This window comes from Ischnura elegans, chromosome 1, assembly GCF_921293095.1.
Source record: "Ischnura elegans chromosome 1, ioIscEleg1.1, whole genome shotgun sequence".
Classification (NCBI taxonomy): domain Eukaryota; kingdom Metazoa; phylum Arthropoda; class Insecta; order Odonata; family Coenagrionidae; genus Ischnura; species Ischnura elegans.
In genome coordinates, this window is record NC_060246.1 from 131,231,280 (window position 1) to 131,247,043 (window position 15,764).

Here is a 15,764-nt window from a genome sequence, read left to right on the forward strand (position 1 = left end):
AAGAAAAAACAATTTGTGAGTGTGTAATTGTTTCAACTTTGAGTGCAGTGAGGCATTTCTTCCCTTCATCTGAATATAAGAATGTGATTTCTGAATTTTTCCATCTACCACAGCGCCGTTGTCCTCGTCCTTTTTCTATTATACGTTCCTATCCCTTTCTTTGCTTACCTCTGATTTCATTTGTATGTTTGCACTTAAGGCGTCGTGTGAATGGATGAAGTAATGTTTTATAAAATGTTTTTTCTCACCAAAAGCCATTAGTTAAGGGGGTGTCTTGGAGGAAAATATATGTAAATTGTCCAATAAGGGTTATCCTTCTGCATTTTGATAATGCACCATCAATGTGTGTATTCATGTCTTAATATCTTCAGTTTTCAAGGGCATCACTTTCCAAAATAAAAAAATAATGACTATTTCAACTTTATATATTAGAGGTGCTACTGTAGTTCATTTATTTAAGGTGGTGGGTGGAACTTAAGCTGCAGGCCTGCTATGAATAGATTTATTGCTTAGGTATCTGAACAGTGGCATTGGTCTGATTCCTGGCAGTTGCCTCAAACTAATTTGATGTTTATATATTGCTTCATATTTTATGTCATGTACATTTCGTGATCCATTGGTGCTTTGAGTTGATGGTTATCAAAAAAGTCATAAATTTCGTTATCAAATAAGCCTCAAGAGTAATGTATAATGAGTTCGTCTCTGCAAATGGTCATGTGGAGAAAATGGAAATATTGAAGCAAGCATAAGATACAAGAAATAGTAGACAAGATTATATCTTAGCTATACTTTTCTGTAAAGATTTAGAATTTGTGGTTTTATTTTGTTTGTATTGTATTTTTATGTTATTGATTTGATGTGAAAAGTAGGCAAATACATTGATTATGAACACAAGTTATTGAATAAAAATGAGGAACCAATTGAAATTTATTTTAGGTGACCTCTGATGATGTCAGTGAAGGGAAAGAATTTGATGCTCCGTCAAAACCAAAGTGTACCAGATGCCTAGGGAAGAATTCTAGTGAATGTTCATGCAATACCTGTGAAACTGAATTTCCAATCTTATCCAGTGTACAATGTCAATTGAAGAAGAAACATGGTTACGTGAGTCAGTGTGACTTTTGCCATAAGGTTTGTATCTATTGACTTATTTCTGCAGTATTCAAAATTGTGTTTTGTGTGAAATTCTTTAATTTTGAACTTTTAATATAACTTCTTTTGGTGGTACCTTCAGAATAGAGTACATATCCAGTCAGCGCTAAATATAAATTACCCCATTTTTACCTTTATTTTACACGTGTAAAATTGTGGTAAAAGATGGCAAACTTGCGAGTTAATGGGTAAAATATCTGCAAATTTAAGTGGTAAAATTTGGGTAATTTCGTGGTAAAATTTGTTCTTTTTCCGGGTGAAACTTCCCGGTACGACATCAGAGCCATCAGTGGAGCTTGAGAAGAAACATGATGCCACCCCCTCTGTTGGTACTAATGTAAACTAACAGTACATTGACTTATACGTTATAGGAATTATTGCACAATAATGAACAAAATCGACATTGATATTGAAGAATAACTGTTTATTGAACAACGAAAAGTTACTAAATATACAAATACGACATTTATATTAGGAAATAACCATTTGGTGAAAGAGAAATAATAACCAAAATAAACCTACATTCATGAGGACATGCATACTTGATGAAAGAGAAATTACCGAAATAAATAACAGCGATGTTGTAAGAGGAATTGCCAATTTGATTTCTTTTAACATAGAAACAATTAGGGATGGTCGGATCGGATACCTCGGATCCAAATATCCGTGGATATTGCCCTTCATCGGATACATCGGATCTAAAGTCGCGGAAGACATCGGATCTAGATCCGAAATTTTAAATAATAGCTTCATACTCGTGAACCGTTTTGTTTGAAAGCTCTCGCAGAGGTTACGTAGCAGAATTTCAGCCGTGGAAAATAAAAAAGGCAAAATACGACTGGCACATAGTGTGACTCTTCCCAAGAGATTGAACAATCATCGGGGGAATCTCAGCGTCGTAGGATAATAACAAAGTCAAAAGTAACTCCATCGCAGATTTCAGAAAACCACCTTCGGCCGTCCATCAGCCCGTGCCTCTGTTTTTTTTTCAAAATCACATGGACCATATATCATCATCTTCTAAGGAAAATATCAAATTACACGAGAACAAATGAAGCATGTTTCCAATTGACCTGTCCCATCTCACCAACTGACCTTTTTTTGGCCTACCTGCTTCAATTCTCTGTTTCTAGACGACAAATGCTGGGTGAGTGCAGGCTTTTTGGGCCTGAAAATCTGATATCTTCGACAATTAGATGACATTCACAAGATTTAAAAAAGAATTAGACCAAACATGACGCATTCATGACGATATTTCTGTTTATTTTTCAGCTCTAATTGATTTCCACTAAATTTTCTATTCACAATTAGACTATACTATTATGCAACATTGTCCAAACAGCACAATTTTCAAAGAAACAAGCACAGCATTAACTTCTCAAACACGTAGAGAGGGATTGGAAATGCCAATTGCATATATCATGTAGTGTGCCCAGCTTCGCTTTGAAGGCAACGATGTCACTCAAGCAAGATCTGCCTTGTTCGTCCTTGACTCCCTCATTTGTAGCCTTGTTGCTTGAAAGCGGAGGGAGCGCACTCCTTCCCCTCCACCTTTCCTTTACGCACTTCTGCTACCCACCCCTTCCTCATGCTGAATGGTAGAGCACCTCGTCGCACGTTACGTTAATGCTGTTTTAAATACTGTTAATTGTGTTGCTGATTGCACAGTTGCAATTTAATTTAATGATATGCTGATAAAAATGTCTTTCATTGTGTAGAAAAATTTCTATTGAGATAAGGAGAACCAATTTATGCTATGTATGTGCACTTTGGCGTGGCATTATCGCGAGGAAATACTTAATCCACCTCAACACACTGAAGCATTTTCGGATGAAACACAAGTAGGTATGCGATGAGAAAGTGACAAAATTCGGGGGTACGTGAGTGAGGAAAATTTGAATGCAGTCAATGGCAGTGGGGGTAGCCAGGAATTTTGTTAGGGGGTCCAAAATCAGGGGGGAAAATTTTTAAACAACAGGGTACAAAGTAGAGGGTTTCAAACTAATTTTAATGCCTAATTTTCACAATCGAAAAAAACTTCATTTTTCAAATAAATTATTGTAAATTCATGATTTTTCAATACATATTTTGTTTCCTTTTAGGAAGGAAAGTAAATTTGTTTTTATATTTTGGGGGGTCCGGACCCCCCAGTCTTCCCCCTCTCTCTACGCCACTGGTCAGTGATTTATCCAAAGATTTTTCCTATTTTCATTTCCAATCCCAAGCATAACAGTTTAGGTCCTGAGACTGGAAAGATGTTTTTAAAAAAACAACTTGAAAGCCTATAAAAGTGATTTTTAATTTATAAAATATTAAAATGTGTATGAAAATCTAAAAATCATTCCTTTGACTGTATTTACCCAGAATAAACTTGAATAATTACTTCGTTTAATAGCAGGAATTTGAAAATGCATTTGTATCCGAAAATATCCGATCCGAAAGATCCGGCTCCGAAAATCAAGGATCCGATCCGAATCTGGATCCGAAAAAAAATCCTGGATCCACCCTTCCCTAGAAACAATGTTAAACTTGGAAATGATTTTCTTCCGTTGAGTGGTCGGTGACAACAGCTTCCACACCGAACACCTCAGGGTATGATTACGAGGAAACATTCACCCAAATAAGAATCCTAAAAACTGATTTTCCAAATTTTTTTCACCTGAATTTTTCAATGAAATAACTGTAAAGAAAGAGGGCTATTCTTTATATGAGGTTGAGGGAACTAAATTACAGTTATAAAGGTTATTAAAAAGTATTGTCTCACCATGGCGTCTCAACAAAAAGTGATGCAACTCTCTGGTTAAATTTTCCACTGAATCAAATTTTACTATTTTCAGCTATTTTTTTTGCTAACATTAGGTAACTTAGTTTAGTTTATTTCATGCTCCCGTAATAGTTATAAATTATAATTGCCAGGCATGTTACTTCGGCACTTGCAGTCAAATTCTTGTTCCTCCTTCATTGCTTATTTGTCCACTTGTAGCCAACGTTACGGTCAACTATTCGCAGATTGCAGTTGAGGACCCAACAGAGCCAACCATGTGAATGTGAATTTGATCTTTTATATAATTATTTTAGCGAAATTAATTATCCGATGAAAATTAGTATGTACTCTTCTCTATGTATTTAAGAATATAATCAGGTAATTTTTAAGTACTTGAATTTCTGTTTATGACCACAGCCTCTCATCGAGTGTTTGTATAATGTAACTATTTTTGAAATAAAATAGAATATAATTTGAAAAATATCACTACAGTGTCGCTGTGGATATATTGAACTTTATTTTTCTACTTGAAACTTTTCTCAAGCACATACAATTAAGTAAATACCTCACTATATATTTTTTATACCTCACTGTTGGCAATCCTGCATGCAAGTAATTTTGTGGTAAAGAAAGGGTAAAGATTATTAGGTTAAATGTGCCCCAAATTACTAGAATAATTTCCATCTAAATTATCTTTTGTGCTGACTGGGTATATATTTTTACGTAGTCTTTTTAATACCAAGAAGGAATCAATCCAAATTTTGGAGAGATTCATTTCTAATATGAAGTATTGTTAGTGGAGCTGCCCAGATAAAGTGCGGTCAAATTGGCAAAGCTTTAGTGGAAGTAGTCATGATAAGTATGGCATGCTTATTGATAACCAATTGAATGTCAGACAATGAAAGAGTGAAACAATTAGGGTGTCTGGAAATAATGAAAGACCTTAAGTGCGATGGTGGTTGGCAAAAGACCTTAAGTTTTCATACGGCCAGTATTATAATGATAAACCTGTGATAAAATTCTAAGGGATAAAAGAATAACAAAACTGCCAATTATTCATTGGTATCAAAACTGTGGTGATAATTTAGAACATCATTTACAAGCCTTAATTTTTTTGAAGTGACAACAATTTTACAAAATACTCTGCCAGTCTTGATTGTACATGTTGGGAAAACTACCTATGTAAGACAACCTCATTTATGAAACCTCCATTTTTATATTTATAAAGTATCAATCCAGACCCTATGATTTGATTTCATCATTGCTTTATGACCAACAAAGTCCAGCTGTTAGCTAATCACCCATGACAATAGAGGCAGCTGGCCAATTGGACGATTAAAAAGGTCACTGTAACATTTTCATCCAGAGAATATAAAATTGTAATCAGCTTCTCTCCTTCCCTTCATCAAATGCCAAAGGACTGGTTTAATGCCCACTCTTATTAGAAAATTCACTGCTTAAGTTGACAAAGCTGATCAGCTTTTTCTATTTGTACATTTTAGTTCTGTGGATGAATAGATTAGAAAAGGAGTGGAGTTGGGTATTTGTATTTTATGCATTTTGTTTCATCATCATGAGTTGTTCTTAAATTTCATAGCATTTTCACGAAATTCAAATGTAAATATCATATTACTGTACTTGAAGTGAATATATTGATATTTCCCTGCTGTACAAATACTACTTTTTGTTTGTATTTACTTTGAAACGGTGGAGCAGGTTTTTCCAACAATGGGAAGTCTTGTGGACCATTGCCGGGATGTTCATGATGGAGCTGGTTGCTTTGAATGTGAAGAATGTGGTAAACGTTTGAAGAGTCGATTAAGTTTAAGGAGACATATTGAATCTCATCAAGGCCGTAAGGAAGCAATTTGTTCTGTAAGTATATCTTTTGGCTCTCACTTGTTTCCATAATCTCCTATCTAATAGAGAAGCATAGCCCATTAAATTTCAGCAAAGAGTTCCTGTTCATATTAATGCCAATACAAGCTTTGCATTTTCATAGATGGTGTAGCAAAAATAATACTTGAAGTCTAGAAATGTTTCCCTAAAAACATATGCAATTTTTGGCTGCAGACGGTTGTCAAACAAATAGATATGACCTAGTTATTGTGACTTGTTTCATTAAAACATTGGGAACAGAGGATCTCTCTCACCATGTTGCTATTTCATGTGTTTTCCTATGTACTTAATACTACATGCTGGGCTCTGCCGCTCTGTGCACAGTATTTTAAATATTTTTATCCTCCTCTGCCTTGCTTTGAGCGGCAGTAATAAACAAAGATGATAGAGCCTAGTTTTGTCTTTATTTTTGCTCTAAAACCAAAAGAATATCCAAGATTATGAATTCTCCCAAGCTGCCTACAACTACAAATGAATGACGAGAGACATCATTTTTGTTGATCAGGATGCCTACCCAGATGTTTATTATTGCCTGTCTATGATGCTATGCTATGAGCACTGAAAAATTACTTTTGAACAACATTGGGCTGCTTTCTTGAGCCTATAATAGTTATTCAAAATCTGGAAATTCCATTAAGTGCCAGAATGCTCAAATAAACCAATGCACTGCCTGAATACCTAATATTAATCTACCCATTGTTTTGGCATTTTATCACATTTAGTTCATGAGGCATGAGAATTTACTGACTACCACATTCCACAGAATACAATAAAATAAAATTTTGCAATTCTACTCTTCACAAAAGAATATTTTGTGTTTTTTTCCTGCTAACTGATAGTGCGTCCTTCCTCAATGATGATACATACATGTACATTGTAACTTCGTGGTGGCTGCATTAGATGACTTTGATCAAAGTAAATTTTGTTGCAACTCTGCCGGTGGCGAGCACTTCGCTGAACATGTATTTTGGGCAGTAATTTACATCCGTGAACTGAAACAAAAAATTTAAGCCAATTATGAAGTGCCAGAAATAACATGAGTGATCTAAAACATGAAAAATAAATACATAAATGACAAATTACATTTTGTACCTTTATTTAAGTCACATGGAAAACAGATTTTGCTCTTTCAGGAACGATGAACCTAAAGAAAATCAAATTAATTTGTGTTGCTAACTGAAACCTCTAAAATTAGTGCCCTTTGGTTAAAACAACCAAAATTGGTATTATTCATAGTTTTTATTGAATATTGCAAAAAGCAAACATCTCTGCCCATTGGGTATTAATGAGTTATAGAGGAAGTTATGGTGAAACTTCATAGCAATATAGAATCATTTGTTTTGCCTAATAGGTTGGTTTGATATTTTTTTTTAATTGCCAAAATCGAAAGATTATTACTCCTGGAGTATGTATTTCATGCTTTTAGATTTTTAAATGACAAATCTTTTTTTCGCGATTTAATTAAAAGTGAATATTTTCAAGCGTGCAAAAACATGACGGCTTAGTATGAATGCTGGGAAAAGCCCGTGTGACGTCTGGCTGCTGCTGTGTGAGGCCACATGGATGCGAGGCTATGAACGCTGCTACGATGCAGGCTGCTTGCCACCGAGCACGGCAGTAGCGTAGAGTGCCCTGCTAGTAGGTAGCGCTTGGCTTAAATGAGGATTATTAATATCCTATCAAGCGAAGGAAACTTTCCAACCATAGGCAATTTTAATAGGTGATTATTAAGAGATGTTTCCCTGAGCTCTGTGCCTGATGCATGCATTGGTAATCTCAGATGATATAAAACTCCTATCTACTCGTATAGCATCTAGGTCCCTGTGGCGTCACGTGGAGTGGCATCACAAGGGTGCCAATCTGGTCTTTTTTCAAATGAGGTTAAAATTGACCATCAACATTCATCTAAACTGAGATTTCTAAAACCAAATAGTTAGTATATTATGAATGCACTAATGGTGGGTAACAAATTGCAATCAATGCCTTTTCGTTTTCTTTGATGAAGGAAACTACCCTATTGTAACCCCCTATATTTTGTTTTTACATTTCAATTTTTCTTTCAGAAATGTGGGAAAACATTTTGCCGGTGGGACTACCTTATTAGGCATTGCCAAATGGTTCATGCTAAAGAAAGACCCTACCAGTGCTCACAGTGTTCACGGCGCTTCCTTTCCCGAGGTCACCTTCAAAATCATCTGGCAGTAAGTGAATTTTGATTTTTCATTTTGTTGTTTTTAACATGGCATGTATAATAGAAGTCTCTTGCTATGAGTGCCAGTTGTCCTGAAGAAATTTTCCATTGTGATTCACATTTATTAGAGTTGAGATCTATTGAAAATTGCCTCTTATTTTACAATGAACTGAATATTAGCAAACCATGTTTCTTTAACTACGATGCAGGCTACTAACTACGACTTTGATACTAACATTTATTCTCAGAAACATCATAAAAACATTGCGTTTTGTTGATTGTGTGTGGAATACTCTGCTTTTTTGCTCAATATGCGTGTAAAATAATACAGTGGAATCGCGAGCACGGGCTTATTGCGAGACCCCCGCCTTTACGAGAGATAGCAGGAGCACCGCCAATTGACCCTATCATTAGCATGTAAAAAAATCTGTTTTTACGAGGCCCTTTTGGTGTTGGCACTCGCCATAGTGAGTTTTCATCGCCGGAAAACCTTCACCAAGAGTCCCTAATCTCTGTAATTGCTGGCGATCTCATGGAAATGAAGTTAACATGGAGTGCTCTGTCTCAAAAATTTTCATGAAATAATATCAAGATAATATCTTTTTTTTTTACATTACAAATTTTTATTCAAATTGTTTTTATTGCAGTGCCGTGGATACACTCCATGTATTATTTCAATGACGTCGCGGGCAAAACACTCAGAATGGAACTTTTTTGAAACAGGCAATTTTAATCACATCAATAAGAATGTTTAGCAGACTTTTTCGTGTAGATAATGAAGATATTACTTTGGATGATAGAAAAGGTTTTCCGATGTAGGATTGTCCCCTTTTTTCGTCCGCAGAAACAAATGCGATACGTTATTTCACATAATCTTCGCGAAATGCATGGGAACAATAAGCATACACCAATGGAAGCATTTGAGGCATTATTAACCGCAATACTGTTTTATCAGCAATAGTTTGAATTTTCAGCAGAAATTATCAAAATAATAGATTGATCACGTAAATGCTCAATGTACGTGGAAAAATGGCTTCTTCGGTTGTGCACTGAGATAATGTTGGCAAAGAAATGCTTTGCATGATTTTTATTTTGTACGGCACTTATAAATTGAATGGCTATTTTGTATTTAAGGTAAAGAAATTTAGTGATGCAACACAAGCATCGCCTTTCGTCTGGATTTAGGCTAAGTCTATCGGATAGAATTGTCTCCGTTGCCGCACCAATCCTGTTCCTTTAACAATGGGTTTATTGGCTCTTTTTTGCTTCGCCTCCAGTAAAGCGACAATTCTCTGTAGCGAGTTTATTGGAGCACCGTGGGGTCTAGTTTTATCGAGGTTGCACTGTATATGTTTTGTTATAAGTGTAGAATAATACTTGTAATGTTCATAAATGTCCATGATGAACAAGTAATGCAGTGCTACAAATGCTTTACTATGCATGGTGGTAAAATTACGAACCACATCGTTCCCATAAGTATTATTTTTTTAGCATTGTCTTCAGTACATATTTGCTGAGTCTCCTTTCTCCAGATACGGTATACATAGTTACAGTGTAGTACACCAATTTATGATATGTTTCACCCTAAAGTTTTCACATGGCAGGAAAACGTTGAAGGTCATGGAAAAATAAAGTGGTCTTGGATGGTCATAGAAATTTTTGGCCAGTCCTAGAAAACTTGAAACTCTCCCATTCCCTCTGCCAGCCATAGAGGATGATCCCTGAACACTTGTCATTCTTTCATTCTTCTCACCAGCATCCACTGGCACTTTTCATAGGAATAGGCTAGGTTGGAGTTATAGGAGGTTGTTGGCAGCACTGTGGATGGCGCCCTGGAATAAGCAATCTGTCTGAAAGTGCCTTGTGTGACTTACCCCCTCTTTCATGGCAACTTACCCCCTCTTCCACTAAAACTCACCGCCTCTTCTGTGACGACTCACCCCCTATTGCACAGTGACTCACCACCTCTGTCACAACGACTCTCATTGTCTTTTGTGGCAACTCACTCCTTTTGCAGCGATGCATCCCTCCTCTCAGGGTGAATCTCCCCTCTTTCAAGAATGATGTGGTATTTTCAACCAATGATATTCATATTGCAAAAATGACTCTAAATGCTCAATTAAGAATTGATATTGGTTACCAATAATTACTGTCAGTCTGTAAAAAATTAATATTGCATGTGCCCTATGAATCAGTTATTTTATTGGTAAAAATTCCATAAATAAAAATTTCATTTTCTGGATTTTAGCCTGCTTTTTGGGATTTAGGATGAGTCTGCGATGGTTTTTAATAAATGAGTTTCAGGATGACATTCATTCAGATTCCCTAGTATTCTTTGAACCTCTGCTTCAAGATTTGAAATACCCTGGTTTCCTCTTCTAGCAAGGCGGACATCAGGAAGAGAGCATCTTCCTTTTTGCCCATGAAATTTGGGAACTTATTCACCTGCTCCTTGAAAGGCAGGACTGAAAGACCTGTGTCACTGTGATCTGCTGTGATCACATCTATTATTGTTTCCACTGTGATCAAAAGATGAATTTGCCTGGTAGTAGAAGCTGAATGACCTATAAGAACTGCTTTATAAATCTGCTTGAGTGACTACTATTACTCACTGGGATTTGGATACTTGTTCAACAATTACTCTGTCTCCATTTGTTGTTTCATGGAGAATCAAGATTCATAGTGGATGTCACACCTTTATTCCGTTGAATGCTTATTCTCATACAGGAAATGTAGTATTACTCAAATTTCCATTGAGCACTACCGTTTATATGCTATTAACTCGCTTTTGCTCACTGGGGAGGGCTCTTCCCCCCTCCGAGATTCCCCGAAAAAGGCCTGCAGCCTATTATGGTCACTATGGAAGGTCTTACACTTTTTGTCTGCCATTTGTTACTTAAGGATTGTTTACATTTCAGTTTGCTAAGTTAGATGTGTGCAATATTTCCACTTTCAAGTAAAATGAGAGCATGGTACGTAGGTTGCATTATGAAAGTAAATTTTTTATAGAAGAGAAACGTTTTTCTTAGGGATTAAAAAATAGGAATAAATTTCTAGGAGTCTCTCTAAATTATTCAATTCAAATACAAAAAACGTTGAGAGCATGTTCCACTGTAACTTTCAATTCATACTTAATATCATAACATAACGAATTTCATTATTTTCATTTTCATTCCTTTATCTTCTTTTCCAATTTTGCTCCTTTTGTTTGCATAAATGAATATGTTGCTATGATTATTTGTTTGCATCTTCCTTCCAATGATCACTGTGCCGCCATTGGATTTTGGTGGCAATTTTTTGAACCAATCCCCATCCTCAATTTTAAATGAGTAGATGGATAAATAATAGGAAATTTAATGTTTTCGCAATTATTCCTAACGTTTCAGACAATTTTAGAGAGGGTCATCATAAGACTTTTTGTGGTATGTCATCTTTTTAACTCCAAACATTTGTATGAGTGAGTGAGTGGTCGAGAGTGCACTTTATAGTATATAGACAAGAGGCTAAGGGGAAGGTCTCTCCCTCAAAATCCCTCGAGAACGGACAATGGAAGTTTTTGAAGGAAGGAAAGAGAGTGTAAGGGGTAGCAAATTCAAATAATGGTACTCGAATGCTCGACAGAAAAAAAGTTAATATGTAACTGTCTGAGACTTTGATACATAGCTGGCTGCAGTAATGTATTTAATGTAAGCTTAGATGTCACAGCTGGGTGGCCATTCTCCTGGAAAACGAGAAAAGTGATGGAAATTTTTTGTCTGAAAAGTCATGGAATATCATTTAAAACTCGGAAAAATTGTAGAAATATTAAGTGTTAAAATTCATTCCTCTGTTATTAATTAATTTATGTATTATTTTACCACCCCAATTCCCATTTAATCCCTGTAAATATGAGTATTCTGTGTAATACATATTATCAATTAGACTTGGATATGGCGAAAAAATTCTGGTAAGACTGAAAAATATGGGAATTACTGTTGATATTGGAGTGACCACTGTGTAAGACATCAACAATCTATCTACCCCATCTTACCCCTATGGATATCACAAATGCGGACCCTACGTAGTGCAGTGGCGCCGACTCCATGGGGCCTGAGAGGGCCTGAGCCCCCTCAAAAATTCATTAAGGGTGTGCGGAAAAAATGTGTCAGGCTTTTTGATTTTCCCCGGAGTGTCCAGTTATCAATATTCTAGTTATCTGGGTTCTAATGTTGATCATATGACTATTCTAAAATGCTTTAAAAACTTAAAACTCACTACTTATAAAATTTCGTAGGGCAAGATCCCCGGTTTAGGCCCCCCCATGATTTTTGTAAGTCGGCATCCCTGACCTAGTGTAATTATGTTTTATTTTTAAAATTGATGTGAAGTTCTTTGTTGATGACAGATTATCAGTGGTTCATGATAACTCTGATTGTTACACTCACTGGTCTCATTACATACCTAGAAATATCAGCCATAGTATTTTGGTGTGAGATCACAAATACATATTCAATCCAACTTTATTCTTTAAAATAATAGCTGCAGTGCCATTTCTTGCTACATATTTTACAATCACTCGAAAAATCATTGACTTTTCAGGTAGAAATTGCATGTTATCAGTTGAATCATTTGTAAACTTTTCAACGTTTTACTATTTACTATGGATTAAAATGGTTACTAATTCTCATGACTTTCATTGAAGGATTCCCATAATATCCCTAACAAATTATGTCGTGCTATTATAGATTTATTTATATTTATGAAATAAATTTATGACTTTAGGTTTATATTTGTTTGCAGGTCCATAGTGGTGAAAGAAATCACAAGTGTGAAATCTGTGGAAAGATGTTTAGCCGCAGTGACAAGTTACGGGAGCATACATTTAGACATTCAAGCACTAAGCGTTATTCTTGCCCTACATGTGGAAGGTCTTATGCTGATAAAAGAGATCTCAGCAAGCATCAAATGAGAGAATCAAACTGTAATGCTGGTAAAACAGGGCATGATAAAAATGACTTAAGCAATGAAACTGATAAGTCAATAACTTAAACGTTAATGTGTTTGTTGAATTACATTTTTTAAGATGGTGTTTTATAAATCTTAATGAACTTTTTATGATTTAATTTTGTTACAGTTTTATTTATTGTATTTATACATATTTCCATCCCAAAAAATAAATAATGGCATTGGAGAACCACTGCCATTTTAAAATCCACTGCATTGTTATTTTTATAATGGAAATTTAATTGGTATCACTATTTCTCATGTTTGAATTTGGTAGTACTATGCCATAACATTAATTTCTACATGAGGCAATCTTAGCCTAGAAATTTGATTTATAATCCCATCATTCAATGAAAGCAAAATTAATGCTCATGCTATATGACTAACAGCTCAATTGAAGTTTTGTCAGATTAGTATTCTGTGCAGGTGGCCAAAAGGCCTTGATCATTAGCTATTGTGAGTGGTGGATGTGACAATACCATGTCAAACAATTTATGTCTAAATAATGTAATTGAATGAGCAGATACTAAACATTTGTTTACTCGATACAGCAGACTTTTAAAATGGTTTTTCATTTTGGAATGTATATTTGAAGTATGGTGAAAGATTTTCATTTTCCCTTGAATCAAGCTATTTTTCATTTTTGGGCTTCAAATGTCTTCATCGCCTTACCAATTCATTGACGAGAAAATGCAACGAAGAAATTGTACATCCATTTCCTGAATAGAATTTCTTGGCAACTTGAGTCCTTAAGAACACAGCATGCATGAAAAGATGGTTTGTTATGATGCAAATATGTAGATGTAACCTGATGAAGATGTAAATGGCCTGAAGCTATTTTTGAAGGGGTAAGGAATTTTTGTAAGCCAGCATGATTCAGTCTGACATTCAAAATTTGCCATCAGCCAAACTTCATTGGAAGACTAATTGATATCACTTGACTGCATTTGTTCTAAACTGACTCCTGTTGACTTAAGGTAAATTTGATGGACTATGACATCTACATGTACATACTACCCCGCAAGCCGCCTAAATAGTTGTGTGGGAGGACACTAGCCATTTTCACATAAAAAGGAAGTGCTCTAACGAAATTACAAGTAGCATTTATTAAACTCCTTTATGGATTGGGAGAAATACGAATTCCCTTATCTCTCTGTTTGGCAAAACATCTCTCTTAATTTATCACTTCTGTCAAACCTGGAAATGTAGTGGGGTTCTAGCATTATGTTCACCGTATCGCTCTTAAAGATATCCATTCTCAATTGTTCAAGCAATCTTAGCCTAGCGTGCACTCTCCAAGTCTCCAGTGGCTCCCAGCAAAATTCGCTTGACATCTGGGTGACAATGTCTGTATGCCCGCAGCAGTTTTTGGTGAACTGTGCAGCCGTCCTTTGTATTTTATTCAGTTTGCAGATTAAGTCTTTCTTCACCCGCCCCCATACGCTTGCTGCATATTCAAGGTGCAGTTGGACAAGTGCAAAATAGCACCTTTTCTTTACTTTCTCTTCCAAAAATCTTACCACAATACGCTTGACGAATCCTAATTTCTTCTGGGCTATGGCTCAAATATTCCTTATATGTGTTCCCCATAGTGTATAATATGAACAAAAGGGGGCTGATTGTGCTTCCTTGTGGAACACTTGATGTCACTTTATATACATCAGAGCTAATTCTGTCGAGAACTACTTATTGTTTACAATCATTTAAAAAGTTGCCTATCTAGTTTACCACTGTCTTGTATAATGCGCATGACTGTAATTTGTATAAAAGTTTGTAGAGGTACTGTGTCGTAAGCTTTCTTAAAATCTAGAAATAATGTGTCAACTTGTCTTTTCGATTCACCAGATTTGAGAACACCGTGAAGACAGAGTGTGAGCTTTGTTTTGCATGATCTACCTTTTTGGAATCCATGCTGACAGCCATGGAGGAAGGTACGACTGTCCAAGAAAGTCATGATATTGCTAACGACAATATGCTCAAGTATCTTGTCTATAAGCGATATTAATGAGATTGGACGATAGTTGCGTGGGTCATGTCTGTTTCCCTTTTTGAATGTCGGTGTAACGCTTGCAATTTTCCAGTCTAGCGGTAACGTTCCTTCAGATTGTGACTTCTTGAATATTATCTCTAAGTAAGGTACGATATGTGGAGCTAACTCCTTGAGGACACGCTCGGGTATTCCCTCCAGACCCAGAGATTTACTATTCTTTATCTATTGTAGTTGTTATCCCATCATGTTGCATAGAGATTTCTTCCGTTAATTCCTCAGTACATGTATGGGATGTCTAAATGAAATTCAGTATCGTCAGTAGTGAATACACTTTTGAAGTGGGAATTTAACGTGTCAGCTTTGTCAATATTTTCGGTGACAAGTTTACCATCTTCATCAAATAGCGAATCTACGGTTGAAGATTTTCCCTGAAGCTCTCTCGAATACGACCAAAAAGATTTTGGATTCTCTTAGAATAATTCACAAAGTACTTTTTTATTGAGCTTTTGCATTGCAGTTCGTATTGATTTCTTGGTCATTGAACATTGTGCAGCATAACTTTCTTTTGCTTCAAGTTCCTCGAATTTATTACCTAACATAATTGACTTTCTGTACAAGTTGTTTAGTTTTCTCTGTTTCCTAAGGTCCTTTCTGGCATCATTGTTATACCAGTGTGGTTCTTTATTATCATATTTCAGTTTTTGTGGAATGCATATATTCATTGATTCCTTGGGGCAAAATTTCTTAGAAGTTTTTCCATATTACATCCTCTGTTTCAGCTATGA

General features: G+C 35.7%; 1 protein-coding gene and 1 long non-coding RNA gene across 3 annotated transcripts in view; one reads left to right on the forward strand and one right to left on the reverse strand.

Moving 5' to 3' along the window:
- Nucleotides 1–13,200, forward strand: part of LOC124169960 — a 28,977-nt gene extending 15,777 nt beyond the window's left edge. The window contains exons 5-8 of the mRNA XM_046548675.1: nucleotides 937–1,131; nucleotides 5,633–5,791; nucleotides 7,879–8,016; nucleotides 12,786–13,200. Of these exons, the coding sequence (XP_046404631.1) occupies nucleotides 937–1,131; nucleotides 5,633–5,791; nucleotides 7,879–8,016; nucleotides 12,786–13,034 (741 nt within the window). The 3' untranslated portion in view covers nucleotides 13,035–13,200. The remainder of the gene's footprint in view (nucleotides 1–936; nucleotides 1,132–5,632; nucleotides 5,792–7,878; nucleotides 8,017–12,785) is intronic.
- The window catches only part of LOC124169989, a 28,657-nt gene that overhangs the window by 8,858 nt on the left and 4,035 nt on the right, over nucleotides 1–15,764 (reverse strand). Inside the window, exons 1-2 of one of the 2 annotated variants that reach the window (XR_006867286.1) lie at nucleotides 6,908–7,229; nucleotides 6,683–6,807 (exon numbers count right to left, since the gene is read on the reverse strand). This is a non-coding gene — a long non-coding RNA (uncharacterized LOC124169989). Of the gene's footprint in view, nucleotides 1–6,682; nucleotides 6,808–6,907; nucleotides 7,230–15,764 lie in introns of those variants that run through there. The other variant, XR_006867285.1, reaches the window with a different exon arrangement.